We start from the raw sequence: 27,943 nt of genomic DNA on the forward strand, positions 1-27,943 counted from the left end.
GCACTTGATATATAAAATAATATTTTCAAAAGCCATGGAATATTTTTAGATATTAATCATATTTTAAACAAGAAAACTTAATCCCAAAAAGTGAAACTTTTTATAGGTCAATATCACTGTACACTATGCAATAACTTTTTAAATCAATATAAGAGGATAAATAAATATTAAATAATGAACTAAGAAAAGCTTTTCCTAAATAAAGTCTGTCTCCAAGACTAAAACAAAACTATAGTCATAGACTTTTTAATAATAACAATAACAACAACACACATCAAAATACATGGGATGTGATTAAATTTTCTCCCAGGAAAACTAAAAGTTTTAAATGCTTTTTATTATTAAAGAAGAATGAAAAAAATTAACTAAGCATCCAAATTAGGATATAGGAGCAACAAAAACAGAATAGCCGTAAGGAAAACAAGAGAAAGGAATTCATAAGTTATGAAAAAAAATTAATGAAATGCAAAATAGAAATTAAAAGGTAAAAAATAATGTATAATTCCAAGAGTTGGTTCTTTGCAAAGTCCAATAAAAACAGATAAATTGGGGTGCCTGAGTGGCTCAGTGGGTTAAAGCCTCTGCCTTCAGCTTGGGTCATGATCCCAGGGTCCTGGTATCGAGCCCCACATCGGGCTCTCTGCTCCGCGGAGAGTCTGCTTCCTCCTCTCTGCCTACATATGATCTCCCTGTCAAATAAATAAATAAATAAATAAATCTTAAAAAAAAAAATAAATTGTTGTCCAAGCTAATTAAGAAAAGAGTAAAAAAGTAAATAACCCAGTTGTATAGATTATAACCAAAGAAACAAATATTAAAGAAAAAAAGACTATGAAAGTACTAGGTATAAAAATCTATGGTAAAATGCATAATGTTGATAATATACATAATTTTAAGGAAAATACATATGACTAATATTGCTCAAGAAGTGGGGGATATCTAAGAAACCTAATAAAAATAAAAGAAATTAAGAGCATTATAAAAGAAAAACCCACATTGTGTACTTAATGTTTTCTTGGGAAGAAATGATTTCATGTTCACCCAAACATTAAGAAATGCATTATCCCTAGGCTACATAAACTCTTCCATTAGTTTTAGAGAAGGCCTAGAAGCTACCCAATCTGTACAAAGTTTGCATAACCCTAGTATCAAATCCTTTAACATTTCAGGAAACCACATTAAATCATATGTGATAAGAAAAATAATGCCAAAAGGAAAAAATATATACTGTTATTTCAACAGATGCTGAAAAATCATACAGTAAAATTTAGTGTCCATTCTGCCAAAACCAAAATTGAAGAACAGTTCTTTAATATGTATTAAAATTATTCTGGAAGTTTTACATAAAAGCAATTAGATTTAAAAAACAAATACAAGTTATAAACAGTTTGAAAAGATAAAGCCAAATTATCATTATATGTCTCTGGTAAATCCAAGCAAATCAACTAAAATTAACTTTTAAAATTTAAAATAAAAAACAGGGGACTCTTGATCTCAGGGTCACGAATTTGCGCCCCACAATGGGCTTTGAGCTTACTTTAAAAAAAAAAATAAATTCCTCAGCCATCATTATATAAACAAGGAATACATGTTTTTAAAAATAAATAAATAAGGCAAGTTGTTTTTTATAAAGTATTCAAATCAGTGAATTTCCTATGTGATATTAAATATAATGAAAAAGGGGATCAATTCACAGCAGCAACCTAAAATATAAACTATCCAGGGACCAAGTTTTTAAAAAAATTCATAAGATCCATTGTGTAACCTCAAAGAAGATATGTAAAAGTGCAGAAAAATTTTATGTTCCTGATTAGGAAGGCAATATTATAACAGTGACAGTTTTCTATAAATGTACTCTATAAATGTAACAGAATGCAAGTGAATAAATAAATATAAGTCAATCCCAATCCAATCTGAATGATGTTTTTTAAAATCTTCAATGATATTTGCTATGCATGTATCTTTGTATAATAATACAAATAAATATATATTTTATATTTACACAATAAATATATAAATATTAAAAATAAAAATAAAAAAATAATAAAATAAAAATAAAAATACATATATACAAATTTATTTAGATTTTTAATGTTATTATCAGGTTATTCACAAGAAAAATGGATGTCCAATTAAGGCTTTCATGACTCACCCTTGTCTTCTCACTCTTTTCAATCTCTCCAGTTTTTTAAGTGTAACTGCTCTGTTACTTGTTTCTTTTGCCCTTTTCCTAGTACTAGGAAGCTTCCTAAGCTTATTAACCATCTTAGTTCTCTTTTTTGGGTGATATGCCTCTCCATACAAATCTTCCTATTTTTCTAACTATGCATTACTTTTTTTTTAAGGATTTTATTTATTTATTTGACAGAGAGAGACACAGCACAAGCAGGGGGATTAGCAGGCAGAGGGAGAGGGACTTTAGAAAGAGTCAGCAGACAGCCCCACCCAGCTCAATCTCAGGACCCTGGGATCATGACCTTGGCTGAAAGCAGCCCCTTAACCAAATGAGCCACCCAGGTGCCCCTAAACATTACTTTTCAGTAGCTTATACATGAGGCTTATGGTATATTATGTTTCTAATAAATGGAACTATATCCTTTCAAAATGTCTTGCTCTTTTCTTTGTTTTTGTTTTATTTTGTTTTTGTCTTGCTCTTTTTTAAACACTTAGGATTTGAAACAAGGGTGCATTTTTTTTTTGGGGGGGGTGTTACATTTAAATTTATATACTTAAATGAAGTTAGTTTGTTTATTTTTATAGATATAATGGTGGTTGAATCTTTCTGAGACTAAAAATTAACAGTTCAAAAGCTGAGTAACTGTTTTAGTGCTATAAATAAGCAATGACAGTCATGGTAATGAGGCAGGAGAAAAGTGGACAGACATGAGGGATAATGGGAGGTAGCATCTCCAGGGGTTGGTGATTGATGAGCACAGGGACACTTGGGCTGTGGCTCAGGCAACAAAGGAAGAGGGCTGGCTGCCATCTCTAGAAGGCATGGTACTGAGTTCAAACTGAGACATTTTAAATTGAGGTGGTGACTTATTTATTATATATGAGGCTGCAGTTCAGCAGGAGATACAGGTTGGATAAAGATGTGGGAGACTTCAACATAAGGTAGTAAATGATGTTAAGTGAAGGCAGTATGGGGAGTGGGAAAGTGTAAAGAGAAATGCTTCATATCTATATCAGTCATTATGGGGCTTATTTTTTTCATTTTCCCACTACTATTTGAATTTCTGTATGCAAATCAGCAAATTATATAATGTGTTTAAGTCATCTCTCCAATGTAGCCATGACAGAACCATATTTTACAATATGCATCTATAACAAATGCTTGTTAAATTATGTTTAATAAGCTCATCTAAAAACCACATGTGGCATCAAAGATGTGCCATCTTTGAGGCATAATATATAAAGCTACATTTTACCAATTCCAGATATACAGAACCATTGCTCCTTATAATATAAAAGTCCTTTCTACCACGACACATACAATGCATACCTAAGTATAAAATGCATTTATTGGGCGCCTGGGTGGCTCAGTGGGTTAAAGCCTCTGCCTTCGGCTCAGGTCATGATCCCAGGTTCCCGGGATTGAGCCCCACATTGGGCTCTCTGCTCAGCAGGGAGCCTGCTTCCTCTTCTTTCTCTCTCTGCCTGCTTCTCTGCTTACTTGTGATCTCTGTCTGTCAAATAAATAAATAAAATATTTTAAAAAATGCATTTATTCTCCAATATTGATTTAGACTTGATTTATTTATAATTATTTATTCTTATAAAAATTCCTTACCTTTAAGGTAGCATCTATTAAGAATTTAAAAATTTTTTTCATGGATACTGATTAAATTTTTAAAAGAATGTTAGTAGGACCTTATTATATATTTTATATATTTATTTATTTATTAAAAGATTTTATTTATTTATTTATGTGACAGACAGAAATCACAAGTAGGCAGAGAGGCAGGCACAGAGAGAAGGGGAGGCAGGCTCCCTGCCGAACAGAGAGCCCCATGTGGGGCTCAATCCCAGGACCCTGGGATCACTACCTGAGCCGAAGGCAGAGGCTTTGACCCACTGAGCCACCCAGGCGCCCCTATTTTATATATTTAAAATGAAATTTAAGAGTGATATTTTCTTTCACTTTTTACTTCTTAAACTATATATTTTTTTCTTATTTTTACCTACCAATCTTATGGAAAAATAACAGAAAGAAGGTATTGATCCTACTTGATATTCCCTAAGAACATTGAAATGAAATATTTAGGAATATAGGAGAGAAAAAGGAATTCTCCAATTCTGCTTCAGAAGTAATACAATGTAAATGATAAGTATTAGTTAATTTATACTTCATCAATTTAAGAAAATACTTCAAACTCAATTCATTTTAATACTGTAACAAAAGAATGCCCTTTAATTTAGTGTAGCTTAACTTAAAATGTAAAATTTTTCAGGTATTCTTCCTAAATTCAAATTTTTTTAAAAACCAGAAAGATATAGAAATCACACATTGTTTCTCCTCCACCCCTGGTACATATCACTCATTTTATCTCATTTTATCCCAGAAATTCAGAAATGTGCTGGAGTCTGTACCTTGATGTTTCAAACCCACCTCATTCTGGGGACTTCTCTCCCTGACCCAAGTATAATGAACAGAATTTGGCTGTTCTTTCTTCCTGATAGTTTTCCACATTTTCTCACGGTTTTTCAGTTTTGTCTTATGCAGAACATTTTTAGTTATATTTTCTTAATGTCCGGTCATGGTTGTAGCCAAGTCTTCAGAGATGTTCACACCATTATTTGAGTGATTTTAAGCTCATTCTAACTACTTTCAATTCTTTGGGCTATTCAAACCAATACTGGCAAAAGCTCTAAGTAGGTCTCTGCTTTCCTCCAAGTCCTCTTTCTTATTCTATGTCACAGACCCACTTTTACCCTTTGAAGTTGATCGATGGAAACAAGGATCTGAGCCTTTAAAATCTCAAAAGGTATAAGAATGAAGCTTTCTTGGAGATAATATAAGTAGTGGCATAAACATTTGGGGCCAGATGATATTCTTTCCTCTCAGAGAAACTATTTAAGTTTTTTCCTACTCTGAAGGAAAGAAGTAATAGATAATGAGCTTCTCACTAAGGTTAAAATATGAGGACCTTTTGAAATGATGTATCAAAATGTGCTTCAAATGTAGTTTGGTTAAACACATTTATGAGTGGTTAGGCCTGAACTAAACCCAGAAACTTCAGAGATAAATGAAGTTTCTATGCTAATGAGGCTAATAGTGATAATTACTAACACATATATATTTACTGTGTACTAAATACTGAAGTAAGTATTTTAAATAGACACTGAAAGAATCTGCTCTCAGAATAGTATTTATGACACTGCTGCTTACATTGATAATCTCACCGATGTTAAGTCTTATTTTTCCGTGTGTTTCTTTCTCATCTAAAATATTCAAAATCTCTTAATGTCATCTACATTTTGAGCCCTGTGTTGGTGACACCCCAGAATGAACTGAATGGAGATTTTGTCTGGGGACACAGTATCCATGTTCCCATAAAAAGGTATTTCTACTCCCTGCAAGAAGGTTTCTTCATTATATAAAATGAAACCATCAAGAGCCAGCTTGAAAGCATATGGGGAATATCTCAAGCTCATAGGCAAAACATGGGGTTTGGGATCAGCTTATCTAGGGCTGCCTAAATAACTTTAAGCCATTGAGCTGATGGCTTAAAGTTAGAACTTTATGGGAACCTCAAATGCCGTGCAGTTTATTATTTTTTAAAAGATTTATTCATTTTAGAGGGGGGAGGGACCATGGGAGAAGAGAGAGAATCTCAAGCAGACTCCCACTGAGTGTGGAGCTGGACTCAGGGTTCGGTCTCAGGACCCTGAGGTCACTACCTGAGCCGAAATCAAGAATCAGTTGCTCAACTGACTTCACCACCTAGGCGCTTTAAATGCCTTGCAGTTTAAAAGTGGTAATTATCATTTTCTCCAGAAATGATTAAATGGCCTATGTATACAAAGAGTGTATTTCCCCCTTTATTAAAATTTTGTCTTACTGAGGCCTCAGCCCATGCTGAAGTCTTCAAGTGACCCAGGTACATATCTGAGACCAGCATTTATATGATTTAAAATCAAGCTACAGCAGCCTAAATCCTCCAACCCTGATCATTTGGCAGGCTTCCTTACAGCCATCTTCTTTGCTGAGTCCAATGAGACTAGGATTTGCCTGCAAGGCTAAGAGTAACTGGTATGTGCTGAGGGCCCTTGTAGGGCTACCATTTGGTTAGATCTCTCTGAGTATTTTAGACCTCTAAGTACTGTGCCTTTGCAGTTTCTGTTGGCTAAGATAACCACCAACTTTATAACAACCTGGACAATACACTATCTAGTGTATTTTTCAGTAACTCCATGAACACACACAACCATTCTTCCTTAGACAGAGCCACCATAAACTGTAATGATCACCAAGATGAAAACACCATCTGGCCAGTGCCTTAGGTCTTCAGCCTTATACCCCAGTCAACAGTTAAAAAACAACTACACAATTTGTAGAAGAAGAAGGAGGAGGAGAAGGAGGAGGAGGAGGAGGAGGAGAAGGAGGAAGAAGAAGAAGACGACGACGAAGAAGAAGAAGGAGGAGGAGGAGGAGGAGGAGGAGAAAATGAAGAAGAAGAAGAAGAAGAAGAAGAAGAAGAAGAAGAAGAAGAAGAAGAAGAAGAAGAAGAAGAAGGAGAAAATGAAGAATAAAATAAAGAAGAAGAAGAAAATGAAGAAGAAGAAGAAGAAGAAAATAAAGAAGAAGAAGAAGAGGAGGAGGAGGAGGAGGAAGAAGGAGGAGAAGGAGAAGAAGAGGCTAACCCACACATTAAACCACAGGAACCATATTCCCCAATTATGCTCCATTTCTATTTCTTATCAATCTGGGACTTTCTAGATTCTGACAGTCTCCTGGATTGAACTTTTCCACCCAAACTCAAGACACTTCCAAAGGGATAGGCCTTTTTACCAGACACTGGAAAAGCAGAGATGAATATATGCTCTTTGGAGGTGGCCCAGCTCATAAAGGGAAGGAGTGAGAAGGTGGGCTGGGTGGCTTTCACATCTCCCAGTTTCTCCTCCCAAACTCTTGGGCCAAAAAACTAAGAGTGTTGCAGTAAAGGGGTTTTCAGCACATACAGGCAAATTAGGAATGAGTAATTTTCCCATAATTATTATTACATACCAGAAAAAAAATCTTATTTTGAATACATTCTGTAACTGGTTTAAAAACATTTGATTTGTAAAACAATTTAAAAGAAAATATTGCTACTTTTGAGCATATTAAGACTGAAAATAGGATTGGATAAATTAGGGGATTCTTCTGATAAGTAAATCAGACTATCAATTGTATATACAAATTGGTGTTCATTAAAAAAAATTGTTCTACTGAAACTACTCTCTACTGACAAATAATGACTTAGAAAGCATTTATTTTATTGTTTAAAAAGTAAAATTCACAAACTGCTCATATTTAAAGAGATGACTTTTTACCATGTACTTACAGGCTTCTAATTATGGAATTAATAAGTCATGGGGATAAAAGGCATAGCATAAGGAATGTAGTCAGTGACACTGTAATAGTTATGTAATAGGACAGATGGTAGTTAATACCATCTGTTATACACAGCATAATGTATAAACTTGACAAACCATTAAGTTTTACACCTGAAACTAATGTAACATTGTGTGTCAGTTATACTCAAATAAAATCAATCAACAAATTAGAAGAAATTTTAAAAAATTAAATACAGAATTACCAACTCCACAGAGGGCCTTTATACAGTGATACCGGTCCCTATATCAAATGATAATGGACAGGGAAATAAATAAAATGGTATGGTACACACTTGTTGGGAAGCTCTCACATTTCTCCTCATGGTGACCCTCTCTTCTTGTCTAGTTCCTTTGCTTCCATGATCCCTCTTCAACATCCGTTTATCAAGCACCCACTATGTGTTTGACAGTTACTATTCCCTACACTGCCCAGGTCCCTAGCGTGGCAGTGCTGGGTACAATTCTTTAGACCACTGTCTCTCATTCCTTCTCAGGACTAGCTGTTGGGAAGGATCTCATCATATAATTCATAATGAGGTACTACTTATTTTAGATAGGTTAACCTCATACTTAATACCAGAGTTTTCACATCACATATGTGAATATGCCTTAACCCAAAAGGATGAATTTGTACCTTTATCCAATAAGAGGTAACTTTTCTCAAGATGCCTTTCTACTTTTCTTCAAACCAAAACAGCCACCTACACTTGAGATAGAACGCTGCTTGCTGTATTGTGCTGTGCTTTCCTAGATACTAAGGGAAGTACGGGTTCATATGGTGATAAATACATTCTCTATCTATTACATTTATAATGAGTTGATCCATTTGTTACTATCACTATCTGCACCACAGAATTGTGAGAAATACATTGCAGAAGCTGGAAACTAATAAATTGATATGGTTGATAGGGTTTTCAAATTGCCTTAAAATTATTCCAGGATATTCCTAACTTCATTCATTACACACAAATCTGTGCTAGTTGTTCTGTATATAAAATGTGACTGATTTATTGAGAGCTTATCCTGAGATGTTTAAAACGAATACTACATAATGTCTGTCTTTCTTTGAACCAGAAGCTGAAGCTAATTTTATGCTGAAAATTCATCCTCTGAAGAAATACCCTGTGGACCTTTATTATCTGGTTGATGTCTCGGCATCAATGCATAATAATATTGAAAAATTAAATTCTGTTGGAAATGATTTATCTAGAAAAATGGCATACTTTTCCCGTGACTTCCGCCTTGGATTTGGCTCCTATGTTGATAAAACAGTTTCACCATACATTAGCATCCACCCAGAAAGGATTCATAATCAATGCAGGTATCTAGGGTTTGATGTGGACTTCATAATATCAAATTAATTTTTTTCTTATAAAATCTCTCTTTGTTTTTATATAAATGACTCACTAAATTTTATATTTTTGTTTTATCAAGTGGGAAATTAAAATATTTGTAGAGGAGGTATGTTCCTATCTGAAAACTTACGACATCGTGTGTAGCTTGGACTTTTTATTTTGTTTTTTCAAATATCACTCAGTTTCATCACAAAAAACCCACAAGTAATATTAGTGATTTTGGATAAACCCCCAATATCCAGGCCACCATGCATATAAATACCTGTTTGAGAATTCTGTATGTGTCCTTTTTGATAGCTCCAAATTTGTTCAATTAAGGTTTGTCAAATATAAAGTACTTACCTTGCCAGTAATGCAACTACCTTTCCATTATTGTATCGTGGCTATGTTTGTAATTATGTTGCCTGAGAGGTGACTTCAAAGAAAGTTCAGCTAGGACATGGAGGGTAGTTGGAAAGAGGAATTTGTCTGTTTTCTGGAAAGAGCCCTTTTTCTTAGCATTTTGAAAGTTTCATTCTAAAGAGCACATGCTGCACTATGAAACAAGGACAGACTTTAAAAATACAAGTTTGTCAGACAGTATCTTATTTAGCCTGTTGAATTCTCAGAGAGAAATGTGTTCAGTTCTTCCTTAATATAACATATCATTTTAACATCTTCTTTCCTACTTTCATAAATTCCCCAGGTCACTTTAGAGTACACACGCTCATCTACCAGAATAGCTCTGCTAACTGTTGGAATGAATGCATCTCCTCATGGAGCTTCATGTTCCTTCTCCCTAAATGTGCATGTTCCTGAGGAATGATTCTCACCTCTTGGGACATCATGGGATTCTCAAAACAATTTTAGTAAACTGTTCATCAATAATGTCACACCACACAATGTTTTAAAAATTAGCACAATATTTTAAAATATCAAACAATAGTATAATATTTCCACTAAATTCCTAAAAACAGTTCCCCAAAAATGTTTTTCTGCTGTACCATGGTCAAATATGATAGGAAATGACTGCAAATTCTTAAAAATTAACCATGTATATTAGCATAATAAAAGCTCTTTAGGTGTCCTATATTAAACGTGCTTAATCTTCTTTAGTTTTTGGACACCAAACCATTATATTCCTATTTCCTACTTGCAAAGAAATATCCAATATTGAACTTTTTCCCTGATTTTATTAAGTACAGGTTTTCTCTGATAAAATTACCTTGGCAAAAAATATATGTATTTATATTTATATAAGCATAAATACTTAATATATATACTATTTATAAGATATATAAATATATCTTTACATTTTATATATTTATATTTTATATGTTTATATGTTTCTCTCTCTATATATATATATTCCTTTCTTATAGCAAACCACATAATTTTATTGTGAATAGTATTTTGAATCTTTGAATGAAGCATAGCAAAATAGAATTTGCCTTTCTTCTTTTCCCATATAGTGACTACAATTTAGACTGTATGCCTCCTCATGGATACATCCATGTGCTATCTTTGACGGAGAACATTACTGAGTTTGAAAAAGCAGTTCACAGACAAAAGATCTCTGGAAATATAGATACACCTGAAGGAGGTTTTGATGCCATGCTTCAGGCAGCTGTCTGTGAGGTAAAAATTTTCACATTACCGAGTTTTTGCTCAGATGCAAAATTCTCCAGAATTTAAGATTTTATTTTCTCTTTGACCTATAGAGTGAAAACATAATACAGAAGAATACAGTCTTCTAATGCTTATTCCTCACCAATGTTATTCATTTTGGTATGTGTTCAGGACAGAGGGGCTTAAATGAATGAGGGTTATAAACAGAAAAATATGGAAGGGAAAGAATAACTTATGTGCTTGGAAAATCCTTTCCAAAAGAACTATTCTTTCCAAGGACACCACTTTCCAAGGAAGAGCCTGAAATAGCCTGTTTTCCAACTCACATTGTGTTGGGTGCTCTGCAGTTCATAAACCTGGCTTGTTCTTCCTCTGAGGGAACCCCAGAAATCTCCAGCTGGGAGTTGGTGCAGTCAAATGGCTGTGGTAAAATAGAGAATATACAAATAAAGTCAGTGCTATTTAGGAAACATCATTGTATTTATGCACTTCATTCCAGCCTGACTTAATGTTTGTTAAACTCGAACTTAGTGTTTCTTGAGATAAAGACCACAATAGAGATCTATGTGATTGTACAAGATCTAATTACATGTTTATTTTAAGAGTCATATTGGATGGCGAAAAGAAGCTAAAAGATTGCTGCTGGTGATGACAGATCAGACATCTCATCTTGCTCTTGATAGCAAGTTGGCAGGCATAGTGGTGCCAAATGACGGAAACTGCCATCTGAAAAACAACATCTACGTCAGATCAACAAGCATGGTAATGTAGCGAAAGCTTCTTAGTAGTTATGACTCCTCTGGCTCAAGTGTAAGTTTAAATTGGCAATTCAGCTGTTTTTGTACAAAGGAATTACCTAAACAAGCATGATACAGAGTCAGGATAAACCATGAGAGAGAAGTTATGGAATAATGCCATCTATAAATGCTGATTGATAGAATATAAGGCTACAACACTCTAACAACATCTAGTAGCTAATTATCCGATATGCTAAAAAGCACTGTATAATATGTGAAAATAAAAGTGATAAAAGAGCTTACTTTTTATGCAAGTGAAGAACTTTAAAAGGAAACACACACAAGCATACATACACACACACACACACACACACACACACACACACTTGTTCTGCAGAGTTGGTATATAAAAACATATTAAGGATTGGTAAGAAAAGGATATTTGGCCTGAAGAATCCTCACAGTATAATAGGTAGAACTAAATAGAGACTAAGGAGAAAAAAAAAAAGTAAAAACAAGGCTGACTTTCAATATTCTGGACCTCATTACTTCCCTCTGAAACTTATCTATATTTAGGGTCTCTTTTCAAAATATTAATGGATATCTGGATTGATTCCTGAGAGTTAGCTTCAGCTCTGAATCATACACTTAATACAATCACCTGGAACCACATCTTTCCCAGCATTAGTTATTGCTGTACATGTGGAAAGTCAACTGTATGATGTATGATTTATTTCTGATGGAAACTATTTGTACTGAATGGTAGGAAAAAATCTTCCAAACTTTCTCAGATTTTGGTACCCTAGTATCTTGGTAATTTTCTTCTGTTAAAACAAAAGCTTTAAACTTTCTCTGATCTTGGTACCTTAGTGTCTAAATAATTTTTTCCTCTGGTTTTCATAGGCAGAAAAAAAAAATCTGACAGTTCTGTTATTAGGTAGGTCCAAATAACTTAACTATTAAGAATATATTAAAAATATATATACATGAATCATCAAAAAGTAATATACATGATTCATCAAAAAATACATACATATATATATATATATATATATATATATATATATATATATAAAATTCTTAGTAATGAACTTACTAGAAGGAACTTCCCAAGCCTTAGAATCAGACTGGATATCACCACCCTCATTTCCTGTTCCACACTGATTTTCATGCTGCCCAGTTTTGCAAAGGTATGATGTCATTTACAGGAACAGAGACAAATGTAATCTTAAAACTGCAAACAACCTCCAGTTAGTAATTCATGGCTACCTGTCAGATGCTGAACTATCACTTTAAACATTAATGATACTTCAGGGCACTCTGGTGGGTATACTGTAGTACTCCAAGCCACCTCATGCACAGTTTGGAAATTGCAATATTAGAAGCATATAAATTATGCTGAAATTTGTGTGGTTCCCATGAGTCAAGTTTAAATAGTTTAAATTTACTTAATCTGGGACATCTTACCAGACTTACTGCACATCTACAGGAGCAAGCATATTACTGCATTAAACAAATTCAACCCTTGGTAACAGCCTCAAAATTTAAGGACTTTAAAAGGTAACTAGAGATTGAATTTTAAATTTTGGGATTTGGAATTATTCCAACAGTCTTTCTCTTTGCTAATTCTATTCTACTCAGCCACATTTGGTAGACCCACCCACTTTCATTTGGTCATTTCTTATCTTTCCTTCCTTTTATTTAACCTTTTTAAATCTGAGGTAGAGTTCTAATTATTTACCAGGGAATGGAGGAGGAGGGAAGAGGAATGACTCTATTGTGAGACAAGGAGAAGCTTTTCCTTTTTTAAAAGAAAAAGTAATAATCATATTTTCTCGAATTGCAGTGCACTATCCTTTTGAATTTTTGCCAAGTCACTGAAGTCATGTCTTTATAACTATTTTAGAGGGTACTGTTATACATCTAGGAAAGATTTCCTTAAGGCAAAGAAATGATCTCATAATTTTAGACATATGCCATGCCATATAACCTTATAGAAATAAATTATAATTCTGGTAGAATTTTACACAGTGTTTGGGCTCTTATGACATCAGGAATTTGGACAATCTTTCATGAAATTCATTTGCCTTCTTGAACATTGTTCCACCCACTTGAAAGAATGAACCTTCCACATGTCACTGATGTTTACTGAGTAAACCAAAGAGCAGTGTGTTTGTTAACATCTTAGAAGAATATTTTTATCTCATTTTATCCCAGGACTTTGTTTTGCGGGATCCTCTTCCTAAGAATTCTCATTCCCTTCATTTCCAGGGACACTGTCCTAAAACAAAAGAAGCTGAAGTATTTTGATTGATCCCTCAACTATGCATTTATATCTGCAAGATGTGCTACTGCTCTGAAACTTCCTATATCCAAAGCTACCCTGAACCTGACTCTAAGCACATTTACCTGCTTATTTTAAAATGATCTCCCTTCTCTCCTATTTGGCCATTATAGAGGAATTTAAGATGGTATAAGTTAGACAAGCAATCAAACACTTTGCTTCCTGGCTTCATTTCCAGCAGCCAACACCAGTAATGTTGAATGGTACCTGACTGAGCTTTTTGGTCTAAGATACTGGTGGTTTTATTTATAAAAGGAAGTAACTGATAAAAGACCTTTTATATGACTAAATTACATGGGCCAGAGTTCTACTATTTGTACACATAGTTATTTCATGAGGGTCAATGTGAATTCCAGAATAATAACTACCACGTTTTGGGTATTTATTAACTGAAACCACTACAGCAAATACTGCAGACATGATCGAATTTATCTTCACAGCAACTCTGTAGGGTCGTCATAATTATCCTTTAAAAAAACAACAACAGAAATACTGAGCATAAATGTAGTTAATTAAGTTTACTAAGGCCAGAGAGTTAAAAAGTTAATAAGTAGCAGAGCTGGTTCAAATCTTACATTAAAATCTTTGCCACAATGTCTCAAGGGAAAAATATAAGAGAGAGAGTGCTGAAGTCCTTGGCATAATTTCTGCTCTAATTTCCTGGCTGCAGTCTTACTTATAGAAGACATAAAGCACATAATTTGGTTCACATGAATAAATGAGATATAATTTAAAATAGTTTCTATTTACACATTATTATATATTAGTATATGGTAATTGGAAAATAATGTTATACTACTGAATAAATTAATTTTCCGCTACTTTTTCTCCAAGTTCCAGAATAAAAATTTGAGTAGTAATATAGCTTTATAATTTATCCAGGAATAATGGCAGCTTAAAATATGGCATTCTTTCTAAAACAGTAGATATTTGTATAAAAAATTATTAATAGTGTAAAAGAAGGCTATTAATACTGAGGGTCTGGAATTTCAACCTGTCTCCCCACCAAGCTCCTCCCCACCTCTCCTCCAGCTCCTCCTCCACCTCACTCAGAGCCTTCCTTACAACATTCACCCCATCCCTGGCGGAGGCCAAGAATAATACAAAGGTCTCTAGTAACAGCAAAAGGGAGCCAAGGAGCAAATATTTGGAAGAAGCACACCGGTCATGTAATGAACACTTACTAATGGATTTTCAAAAGTTGCTGTGACTCTCTGTTCTGGATAGAGACATGCAAATAGGCAAAATCCTACCATACTCCTAAACATATTTCGTAGCTTAGTTTTGGTGTTTCTTTTTGGACTCAGCCTTTTTTTTTTTTTTTTTTTTGTGCCTCATCATATTATGGCCAGGGATTCTTCACCCCCCTATCATATAGCTCCTCAGAATTCCCCTACTGCTGGCCTCATAGTTCACTCCCTCCCCTGAGCCTCATTTGGATATACTAGCTGCCGAACTGGTCACCACCTTAGAGGATGGAAGCTGAATTGCAGAAGGTGTATTAGGCATTACTAAAGAGTTTTGCTTCCTGATGGGTAAAAACAGTCAATATTCTGCTTGTGACTTCTCATTTAACTGTTTAACATTTTATTCACTTAGAGTAAGCCATTCAGGAAGACTTCTTTTTTTTTTTTTTTTTTAAGTTATTTGTTTTGTTTTGTTTTGTTTTTGAGAGAGAGTACAAGCCAGTGAGCACAGCAGGCCATGTGAGCAGTGGGAGGGGCATAGGAAGAGGGGGATAGAGAATTTTAAGCAGACTCCATGCTCAGGGCCAAGCTGAAGGCAGAGCTTGATCTCACAACCCTGAGATTATGACCTGAGTCAAAATCAAGAGTCGAACATTCAACCGACTGAGCCATGCAGGCTCCCCTAGGAAGCCTTCTTTTTTACCATGTATCTCAACTACTTGGAATTATATTCAGTTTTTCCAGAACTGCTGATGAAAAAAGGGAGCCCCCAAAGATACTTGGCTAATTTAATCCATAAAACTGTTGAGTTAACAGAAGTTATTATATTTATAATATATAAGTTATTATATTTATTTGTGTTCCTTTTAAGGATTATTTCTGACATTTTCAAATGTTTGGGAGGCTCATTTATAATTAATGCTGCTATCAGACAGCATTCCATGTAAGGAGACAATTACATTCCACGTAAGGAGTCTTTGGTAAAAAGATCTGTTAATCATTTTTGCTGCTCTATAACTAAGAAATAACTTAGAAATAACTTCAGAAAATGTTAAATGTCTCTCTTTTTCTGCTCCTCACCTTCTTTGTGTCGGACACATATTAATAAAAATGTTAATTCATGGAGCACTTATTTTGCGTTAGCACAGTGTGAGTATATTGTTTATTTTAGCTCATTTAGTCTTCACCACAACCCATGTTATAAATAAGGAAGCTGAAACTTAGACACCTCAGATTCATTTACACAAGGTCACTGAGATACTACAAATATCAGTCAAGCCACACCCAAGCTGTCTAATACAAGAATCCACTGCTGGACTTTCACCTGATGCTGCGCTGGCTGCTTCTGTTTGTTACTACTGACCCTGAACTAAATGGTCTGCTGGACCCTCCACATACCTTAGCTCATTAAGTCTCCCTATCAACTTGATAGAGTCGGCATCATCACACCCATCCAGGATGGCTGAAGTGGAGAGGGAGGGTAAACATCTTCCCAGGATACTTGATTCTCAGAGCTCCAGCTTGCCCACTGCACCACAGTTTTCATACTGACTGAATACTGGCTGCTTTTCAGAAAACCAGTGAATGTGAGTGATGGACACTGAAAGAAAGCTAAGTTGAGAGTCATTTAAAAAAAGTAGTTTTAAGCTTATTCAACTCTGAAGTCCTCCCCAAATAATTATTATTCTAAATGTTTTGAATACTTAAAGATGTACTTCTTAAACCCAAGTTTACACAGTAGTCCTAATTTTGCATGACACTGAATCCTATATCTAATGAAAAACCAATCTAGAATAACCCCCCAAGTCTATTACCTTTTGTCACAGACTGAGGTTTAACAGCACAATGGCTATTGAAAGTCAAATGGAGAGACCATTTAAATCAAAACCATCCTTTTAAGGGAATTAGTATTTATTTAGTTTCATGGAAATCACTGATATGTAGTTATGAGAATAATAACAGTAATTCTAATATGGCTCACCTAAAGCATGTAATAATACTTTTCACCTTATTTCTTACTTTTTTCTCCACTTAACACTACATAAAACCATAACTTCTAAAATTAATTAAAGAGATAAGACCAGTTTAGAGAAAAGTCTTTCACTAAGCACTTTTGAGTTTTATTAACATGCACAATCAGGAAAGTAAAGGAAATGTCACCTAGGCAGAATGCACCCAGAAAGTTTTAAATCATGTTTTAAGTCCACATGCAGTTGAATTTTTAAAAATATTGTTACAACTTTAAAAACTAACAAAATGCCTGATTTCAGCTTACTGCTCTCTCAACTGTTTTAAATTGTAAATGCCATAAAAACAGTAATGACTTCAATAATAACTTCAGAATAGACCTAATTTGAAGGTTTCTCATGCTCAAAGAAAAATAGCCAGGGAGTGATCTCTGCAAACAATATTTAGTTTACTTTTTGTTTTAAGTTGAAAGCAAAGGTTTCAGAAACACCGGGGCTAGGCTTAGAGTAGCCTGGCACTGCTTTTATACTGACTCTGGAAATGAACTCTGAAAAAAATAATGGTTTGCAAAAGTGACACAATAAAAACCAAACATGATGAAAATACTTATATAGAATGTTCCCATTAAATGACAAGTTTCAGTTCAATCCTATTTAAGCAGAAAACTTTTTATAATCACTTTCATTGAAAAATTTACGAAAATTATTAGTCGATCCCCATCCTTCAGCAACTGGGGTATCATGATTACAATGATACTGAGTTTGGCAGGAGCTACAGATTCAGGCACGTGAGGGGCCGCATACAAAGGCATAACAAATGAAGCAAGTCAAACAAAGCATATCCGAGCAGAGCTCAATACCTAGCCTTTAGTAACGGCCTCCAAATGTCTTTCACTAAGCAGTATTTTCTTGAAAACTACCCTTTGTTAAGTCCTGCAGTATTTGCCCATTACACTATATAACGTCACCCAACATCACAGTGAGGTATAGATAAGTGCTACTACCTCCATTTTATGAATGAGAAAATGGGGGTGCTAAAGGGATCAGGAATTAGTCTGTGGTCACAGAGCCCTACATAGTGGTGCCTATGGTAAATGCCAAGCAGTGTGACATCAGGAATGAGCCCCCACTCACCATTAATCTGGATCTAATAACTACAGAATGATAAGTAAAAGACTTTTTATATATTAACTCATTTAATCCCCACCATAACTATGAAAGGTAGGTACTAGTATTTATACCTGTTTTACAGATACTAGATCACTGGAAGGTCACAACAATTATCCAGTGTTCCATAGCTGGTAACTGCAGAATCAGGCATGAAAGCCCAGGTGGTCACAGATCCCTTGCTCTTGGTATGGTTCTCAATTGGAATGATTTTGCCCCCCAGAGGACATGTTAATCTCCAGAGACATTTTAGTTGTTACAACAACTGTGGAAGGCAGGAGATACTGACATCTAGTAGGTGGAGGCTAGGGATGTTGCTAAATATCCTACAGTGCACCAGACAAGAACAGTGCACCCACAATACAGAACACTCGGCCCAGAATGTCATTGGTGCCGCTGATGAGAAACCCTTGTCCATGTGATTACTATTGTGCAACTATGCAAATAGAAAATACACTATTGCAATAAGATGTGGGCTGACAACACAGAATTTAAAGTCTTCTCTTTAAATAAATCTCTGCTAGCAGACTGCTTTCATGTTATCTTTCTTCTAAAAAGTGAACTATAAAAAAATTATCCAGATAATTGAGTACTTTATTTAACAAGACATTGGGGTTTTTTCATCTTACTATGATATTTAATACTACAAATTCTCTTATTAGCTTATAAAAATTTTTACTATGAGGTTCAGTTTTATGAAGAGAATCTTCAACACTTCTTGTTTTGGTCACTATTTCTGCACCTTATGAAAATTCTCCCATACACCTTTACACGATTATCTCTTTAACTGGAATTGCTCCCAGTGAATCTTTCTTACCTCCTCTTCCCTTCTGACATTTAGAAGTTATTTCCCACAAGTCACCACGAAGGTGTTGGTGAAGAAAATGTAAGAGGAAACCTTTTACCCTTAAATACTAGCAGCTGTCTTGGCACATTGCTTTCCCTTCTCCCTTCTTGCCCCTGAAATGCTTGTTATCTCTGTTAATTATTTTCAGAGTTTAGAGAAACAATATGTAATAGGTTAGACAGAGAGGGAGTTAGAAATGAGAAGCAGTGACGTCACTAGACAAGGACAGCTGGCTGAGAGGGAGTGTTCTGCTAGTGAAATACAAGACATAAAAGATAAAATATTTAAAAGATAACATGCTTCATGCAGGAAAGGGGAAGGGGGCTTCAAAAATGGCCATTAATCCACAGCTCTCCTGTCAACAGTGGTTTATTAAAACATCTGTTAAACATTTGTAATTTTAACAAATCTGCCTCGAAGTAGCTGGAATTTTCTCTTAAAACAGATTTCTTCCTAGGGTTTAAAAAAGTGTGTTCTTTTAAATTTAAAAATCCAATTGACCTTCTTAATGAGCTTCTGATCAAACTAGAACTTTTTAGATTTAAATTTTGTGTACTTTTCATCAATGTGATTTCCTGTTTTTGAAAAGGGGAAAGAGATTAAGAAGGCTCCAAAAGCTGCTTATGTTTTGGACTGTTCTTTAAATATTGATTTTATGTTAGTTAAGTATAAACTAGTTAAAAAACATATGGATTAAATTTTCCTTAAAATACAAATGGTTTTTAAAATTAAGGGGGATTGCTTGGCAAACTGATTTTTTTTTTTGTCAAAACAAAATATTTCAAAAGTAGTTGTTGCCATTAAAAAAACTATTCCCAATACAGCTAGATTTACCCTTCCTTGACTTGTTCTCTTTAATTTACTAGCATTATGGAAACCGTCATAAATCTATTTTAAGAGTATACATAGTATTAGGAGCAAGGCACAAGAAATCATCTGGCAGAATTTATATTTTGGGAACTGATTTTCTATTACTTTAAAATTTTATTCTTGAAGAATTGCTTCGGGCAGAATTTTTCTTATGCAAATCCATGTGGTAATAGCTCTTTAACCCCTTCGTAAATTAGTTTTACATCACATTTAAATTATGATCACGAAAATTTGATTTGTTTCTACCAGAACAATAAATAAAGAAATAAAATGTATTGTTATGGTTATTATATTAGTCCATTTAGGCTGCTGTAACAAAAAGTCCATAAACTGTGTGACTTATAAACAATAAAAATTTATTCCTCACAGTTCTAGAGGTTGTGAAGTCTAAGATGGAGGCACTGGCAGATTCGGGATCTGGTGAGAGCCTCCTTTCTAGTTCATACATGATACCTTCAAGCTGTAGTATTTCCACCACCTCACACAGTAGAAGGGGCAAGGTGGCTTTCTCCATTGGCCCTCTTTTATAAGGGCACTAATCCCATTCATGAGGACTCCACTTTCATGATCTAATCATCTCCCAAGGCCCACTTCCTAATACCATCACCATGGAGTTTAGGATTTCAACATGTGAATTTGGAGAGGAGGGCACAGATAATCAGATCCCAGCAGTTACTCATGTTAGTGATAGTATTTTTTTTTTTTTTTAATTTTTTATTTGACAGAGAGAGAAATCACAAGTAGGCAGAGAGGCAGGCAGATAGGAAGGGAGAAGCAGGCTCCCTGCTGAGCAGAGAGCCCGATGTGGGGCTCGATCCCAGGACCCTGGGATCACGACCCGAGCCGAAGGCAGAGGCCCAACCCACTGAGCCACCCAGGTGCCCCAGTGATAGTATTTTTAAACCCAAGGCTATATCTTATATCTATGTATGTAAGTTTAATATTTGGGTCTCAGAGCTTAGGTATAAGAGAAACTCTAGTTAAATTAGCTCTTTTACTAAGTTCATATAGTTTGCCCAAATACAGAAATGTTAACCAAGTTGGTTTAGCAAAATTTCCCCTTAAAGAAAACACAATTAATACTGACAGGTGAAAGGAGAAGTAAAAATTACAGTTATTTGGGCTTGAATCACATGATACTAATTAGGCTCAGTCACATGATCCTTATTTGCAACTTAGCTAATGCAACTAAGCACCAGTGAACAGGTGAGGACCACTGCAGGTGAAGTTTGACATCATCCCTCTGAGAAGTGTCTAATTATGAAGTTGTTATTTGAGGTCATCACTTTAATTTCTGGAAGAGCATTTTTAGAAAGAAAAAATATCAAGTACCATGTCTAACTATTTAAATTTAGATACCATTCCATAGTTGGCAGATTTCTCATATTTACTAAATTGTATACCCTTTCTCCTACTCTTCCCCAGCTTTCTCACTAACACAAAGAAGTCACAGTTGGCTGTGGGTAAATTTTATTTATCAAAGTAAAACAGATTTATAATATATCATATGACCAAAAGGTTAAGTATACTGATAAGTTGAGAGATCTGTATACACCTTGTATAAGCTGTTGGAAATAAAAATCATGGTAATTGCTATTAGTTTTGGGCACCTACCATATGTAAGAAGCTGCACTAAATACATGACATACAATCAGTATTTTTTTAATCTTGCTTGCAATCATGGAAGGCAAAAACCACTGAGATGTTACAGAGGATGGACTTGAGATAGAATTTTTATCATAAAGTGACAACCTCAGATTTGAATACAGGGTTTTCTGCTTTTAAACAAAGTTCATACTGTATCATGTTATATACTGAATATCTATGTATTTATGTTTATACATGCATATATTTGCATTTCAGCACTTTTTACTAAATTTCAGAATATGAATGTCACTAATGTGTCTCTATTTCTGAATAGTACGTTATCTTTCACTTTTACTACTGTGAGGCCAAATTTAATCTAAAGAGGTACTTCGCACAACATTGAGTCAGCCCTCTTCAGTTTTCTGAGTTATAGGATTTTATGGGATTTTGTCTAGAAAATATCCTTAATATATTGATGTTGATCTTATTTTTTTTAATTTAAATGACTCTAATAAAACCATAATCCTTCCAAACATAATACATTTTTATGTCAGTCGTATGGTTTTCCTCATAATGAATGTTTGGGTATGTGTGGGATTGAGCTACAATATTTCACTCCCTTATTTTTTTTCATTATCCTTTGCAGGAACATCCCTCACTAGGCCAACTTTCTGAAAAGTTAATAGACAACAACATTAATGTCATCTTTGCAGTTCAAGGAAAACAGTTTCATTGGTATAAGGTACGTTAATTCCCAAAAAATAAAAATTAAACTGTTTGCATTGATAGTTGAAATCAGAATGCTTCTTAGACCCCAGGTGAGGATTCTAGAGTTACTGTACTTTGTACAATCTGATTTGAATAATGTATTAACTAATATATACCACACAGTGTCTTAAATTAGCATTTACATATACATTCTATCTATGTAACACCTAGAACCAAGTGTGGGGACTGATAGTGTGGTACTGACTGTGACAATAATGGAGAAGATTTTTATCAGGTGAAAAAATAGTTCACATTTCAACTACACTTTTCATGTCTGGATTCCTGATTCTGTTCTGGTCCATGGGCATATTCTTATAATAGATTGGGTTGGGGAACATCAGCTTATTTTCGATAGTAACAACATACCTAGATTTGGTCTAGGTCATCCAGTAAAGAAACAAGAGGAGCCAGTGAAGTGGCTGACTCTGTCAGAGCTTTCCAATGCTCTACTTATTTCTTTTAATACTTTGGAGAAACTACATTGTCTTTCATCTTCAGCAAATGCTTGAATCTATCTCCATTAGCTACAAAGCTGTTGTTCCCTACACCAATTTCCCCAATACCTGACCAATGTCTAGCTCATCTGAAAGCACTATTTAATCATGCCACTTCTTCCCTTAGAAATCTTCAGTGAAACTTTAATCAATTTCCAGATTGGTATACCATGGAACCCCTTTTTAATGTAATAACCATTAATATTCACAGAAGTAGGGCTCTAGCCCAAATTAAATCCCCAAACTACTTTGTGAACAAAGTAACAGATTCCATTTATTGAATACTAACTATTGTCGGGCACTGAGTTTACTAACATTAATTCATGTAATACTCATAACAATGAGGGAAGTATGACCAATTTAAAGTCCATTTTAAAGATAAGGAAACACATTCAGAGAGGTTATGTACTTGACCATACTTTCCTAACAGCTTAAGTCCCATGCTCATTGCCTCTCAGCTTAATGGTTGAATTTCAGGATTGCAAACTGGTGCAGCCACTCTGGAAAACAGTGTGGCAGTTCCTCAAAAAGTTAAAAATAGAACTACTCCGGGATTCAACAATTGCACTAGGTATTTGCCCAAAGGATACAAAAATACAGATTTAAAGGGGCACCTCAATGTTTATAGCAGCATTATCAACAATAGCCAAGCTATGGAAAGAGCCCAAATGTCCATTGACTGATAAATGGATAAAGAAGATGTGGTAAATATATATGAAGGAATATTACTTAGCCATCAAAAAGAATGAAGTCTTGACATTTGTAATGCCATCAGCAAGCTAGAATGTATAATGCTAAGTGAGATAAGTCAGTCAGAGAAAGACAAATACCTAGATGATTTCATTCATATGTGGAATTTAAGAAATAAAAAACTGATGATGATGAACATATGGTAGGGGTGAAAAGAAAAAGAGAGAGAGGGAACCAAACCATAAGAGACTTTTAAAGATAGAGAACAAAGAGAGGGTTGATGGAGGGAAGTGGGTGATGAGTATTAGGAGGGCACTGGATATGATGAGCACTGGTGTTGTATGGAAGTGATGAATCACTGAATTTTGCTCCGGAATTCTATATTGCACTGTATGATAATTAACTGGAATTTAAATAAAAATTTGAAAAGAAAAAAATAATGGGACTGTAACTTAAAAAAAAAAAAAAACCAACTTCAGCATAGAAAAAAATAGGTGAATTTCCTATTATTGTGTGGCTTTTTACTACTTTAGCCTCATCCTTCTCTGCTATGTATTATTTCTTGTTGTTGTTGTTATTGGCTTAGCAGTTTCTCCCTAGTCCTTTAAAAAGATTTTCATTGATAGATAAAACCATAAGCCAGGTTTATTATTAATTGAATTATGTAAAACTATGAATCAACAGGCTCAGAAGGCCTGACAAGTTCTGCCAAAAGTCCTGTGTATGTCTTTACAGTCACCTACTTTGGCTGCCCAGAGATACTTTTATCAACCACCTTCATCTGGGTTGTTACAGCCTCCTAACCTGTCTCCTAAATTCATCCTCTACCTGGATGCAGAATGATCTATTAAATCACAATTTGTGACCAAAGTTCTCCCTAGAGCAAACTATCCCAGTGGTTCTCTCTGATTTAAAGGATCAAGTCTTTAAGGTGGCATATGAGACCATCTGGTCCCTACTTGCCTCTCATACCCCCCCATTCTCTGCCTTACACTTCTCCCTCTAGCTATGCTTTTAAGTCTCCTGTGCACACACACTTACCAGGCTCCCTCTTTGTTTGTGCCTTTGTTCTTGCTACTTCTTCCTCTTGCCTGGAAGTCTCTTTCCCTTATTACTTGGCTCACTCTTAGTCATCCTTTAAGATACAGCTCATGAGTCATCTCCTCCAGGAAACAATCCTGACAGATTCCCTAGCCCTCAAATGCTTGCTGGGGATCCCTCTCATCAGGGTCTGTGCATTATCTCTGCTACTTCATGTGTATATTGTTTTTTGAAATTGATATACTTGTGAGGTCCTTAAGGATGGAAACTCCAAAGTGGTACATAATAGGTATTCAATAAAGATTAGATAAGTGCCTTTTAAAAATCTGTGAGTGATACATTTTACCTATTACCTAAGATACCAAATTGTTAATGTCCAAGTAGTGGCTGGCATACAGCAGGAGCTTAATGATACTTGTGTATGGTAAAATGAGTGTACAAATGGATTTTAAGACTTTCCATAATCTGATTCCTTAAAAATATTCAGCCTTCAGGTAGGATCCCAGGGTCCTGGGATCCAGTCCCATATCAGGCTCCCTGCTTGGTGGGGAGACTGCTTCTCCCTCTCCCACTCCTCCTGCTTGTGTTTCCTCTCTCGCTGTGTCTTTCTCTTTCTGTCAAATAAATAAATTTTTTCTAAAGGATTTTATTTATTTATTTGACAGACAGAGATCACAGGTAGGCAGAGAGGCAGGCAGAGAGAGGAAGGGAAGCAGGCTCCCTGCTGAGCAGAGAGCCTGATGTGGGGCTCAATCCCAGGAGCCTGGAATCACGATCTGAGCTGAAGGCAGAGGCTTTTAACCCACTGAGCCACCCAGGTGCTCCAATAAATAAATCTTAAAAAAAAAAAAAAATTCAGACTTCCCTCCAGTCAGATTGGTTTCTTCTCTTTTCTTACTTCATCTCAGGTAAACCTTTAAGCCTTTGCTAATTCTCATTTTCTCACTAGGAATACCTAGAGTTTTCTCCATAATTGTTCAGTGACATCCACCAAAAATACCCGCTCCATGAAGCTTCCACTAGTGACAATGATTTTTTTCTCCATTCTGGGCCAACTTGTCCTAAAGGTCACTCTATGGAACAGTAGTTCTTCATATTTACATATGCTACATGAGAAAAGGGTTTTATAATTTGAAAATGTTGGAAATGCTGCAGCAAATACTGCTAAATCATTTCCAAGACTTCTCTGAACCTTTACTTTGCAAGTGTGCATTTTGAGTATCTATGTGGAAGAAACCATATGCAGAACTTTCTAAAATTTTTGCCATCACAACACTTTTGATAACTATATTCCATGGAACATGGGAGATTACTTTGGGAAATCCTGGTCTGTACTTTGATTGGGTTTTTAGGTCAACATGTAATTTGTGGACACATACATGCTCACACACATACAATACACACACTCCCATTTGTAGTCTGGTGGCGGTTCCATGGTGTAATGGTGAGCACTCTGGACTCTGTAGTCTGGTGTATGTGGTCTGGTGCCCTACTTGCTTGCTTATATTTTTCTTGTATCTTATATTTTTTCATTCATGTAATGGCTCACCTTCCACCTGTAACTCTAAGAATTTTTAATATTTGTTAATTACTGAGCCACTGTATACTACTGTCATTAAGTAAATATTATTGGTATGTTTTCTAGGACCTTCTACCCCTCTTGCCTGGCACCATTGCTGGTGAAATAGAATCAAAGGCTGCAAACCTCAATAATTTGGTAGTAGAAGCCTATCGGGTATGTATATATTAAACACAATTTTTTCATATAAACTTTTAACCCCAGTTTCTATGGCAAGATACAAATTAGTACCCTATCATCTTGAGAGGAATCATAAACAGAAAATTAGGTTAAAAATTAGAAACCTGAATTTAGCCCTGGCTCTATCACTAACTAGCCTTGTAACCTTGGGAAAGTCATTTCAGCTTTCTTCACCTCACTGTCTCATTGACAATAAACTCAAGTCAGGCTACGGGCTATCTGAATTTTTTTCTAAATGAAATGTTCAATAAGTCACCAAATCATGTATCGAGATTACTGAGAGGACTCTGTTGGAGTCTCTTAGATAAATTACTTGATTGTTTAATAAGTTATTTTAGCAATATTATCAAATTAGTTTGATTAAAAGAATCACCTTAAGAGGTATACTGTTTTATTGAACTGACAGTTGTACGCTGTCCCTAGTCTATCAAGAGTGAGTGCCAAATGCAAAGATTTACAGAAACATCTGCTCTCTCAGCATAGGTCATTCCTGGATAGAATAATCTTTGTTAAGATGTTGTAATAATTGTGATTTTTACTTTATTTTTTTAAGATTTTATTTATTTGAGAGAGAGAGATAGCAAGAGAGACAGCACTAGCAGGTGTGGGGGTGGGGAGAGGGAGAAGCAGACTCCCCAACGAACGGGGAGCCTGATGTGGGACTCAATCGCAGGACCCTGGGATCATGACCTGAGCTGAAGGCAGATGCTTAACTGACTAAGCCACCCAGGCATCCTTGATTGTTACATTAATACCACTGAGAAACAATTACTTTCCGTTTGTGACCTCATTTAATCCACACAACCAATCCATAAGGAAGATGTTAGTACTCCCATTTTGTATTTATAGAACCTCAAAGAAGCTAAGCAAGCTAACCAAGGGTAAAAGAAGCAAAAAGATCAGGACGAGAACCCAGGTCTTTCTTAACTCTAGGCCCCAGGTACTTCCTTCTGTGTGGTAACACCTGTTTTTCTTTTTCTTTCTTTCCTTTTTCTTTTCTTTTCTTTTTTTTTTTTTTTACAAAGATATGCTTTACTCTACCTTGAACTTATGGATCACTGATAAAGACTCACTTCCCAAATTCTCTGATTCTCTTTTTTACACAGTAGAGATGAATAGTGTACATAGTAGCCCAAGCCTTATGAGAAACCTCAGGCTTCTCTTCTCATTTTCTCTGTGCAGCTCTGCCTTCTCCTGAGCACAAAAGGGAAAGTCAGGAAGTAGACACGGAATAGAAAATGAAGAACTTGTTTAAACTTTATCTTTTAAAAGAAAAATAAATCGTGTGAGGTTTTTTTGTTTTTGTTTTTTTGTTTTGTTTTGTTTTTGCCAAGGAATTGTTCAATGTCTGAAAACTACGTTGGAGAAAATAAGGAAGACCATCTTTAATTATTTTTATTTTTCATTGTTACAAAAGAATATTAGGACTGGGGGAGCTTCTTATCAAGGAGGATCAAATGTGTACAGTTCATTCGCCTTTGCAGTTTGTTCCCAGGAATAATCAAAATAAGGAAGGAATGTGTGAAATCACCCTAGTTTTGTATGAACCCACTTATTACTCCAGACAAGAAATGCCAAACAATAAACTGACAAACTTGTCTGTGTGTCAGACTGTACCAGTGGAAAGGGAACCAGCAGTATTTGGTTTTATGTTTTTTATTTGCCCAGGATAGATATCCAATGCCTTAGCTAACTGCAGTTCTGATTAACCTTAAACAATGGGAAAATACTAGCAAATCCAATTAGACTTACTCTGGCTAATTAATCTCCTTAGGTTGTGATTCTTTTATTTTTTTTTAACATATACATATATTTTCAGAATTCTTCTGAAATATTATTTTGTCTTCACAGTCGAACAGAAATAATTCATAATTCATTGAAGAAAAAGAATAAAAATATTTCATTCCAACTTTTAATTTT

General features: G+C 35.1%; 1 protein-coding gene across 1 annotated transcript in view; it reads left to right on the forward strand.

The window, feature by feature from the left end:
- The window catches only part of ITGB8 (integrin subunit beta 8), a gene marked incomplete at its 5' end in the record, with an annotated part of 75,577 nt that overhangs the window by 34,264 nt on the left and 13,370 nt on the right, over positions 1–27,943 (forward strand). The window contains 5 exons of the mRNA XM_080818837.1: positions 8,677–8,923; positions 10,409–10,574; positions 11,169–11,327; positions 21,918–22,013; positions 25,910–25,999. Of these exons, the coding sequence (XP_080674963.1) occupies positions 8,677–8,923; positions 10,409–10,574; positions 11,169–11,327; positions 21,918–22,013; positions 25,910–25,999 (758 nt within the window). The remainder of the gene's footprint in view (positions 1–8,676; positions 8,924–10,408; positions 10,575–11,168; positions 11,328–21,917; positions 22,014–25,909; positions 26,000–27,943) is intronic.

Source organism: Martes martes, assembly GCF_963455335.1.
Source record: "Martes martes genome assembly, chromosome: 11".
NCBI classification, from domain to species: Eukaryota; Metazoa; Chordata; class Mammalia; order Carnivora; family Mustelidae; genus Martes; species Martes martes.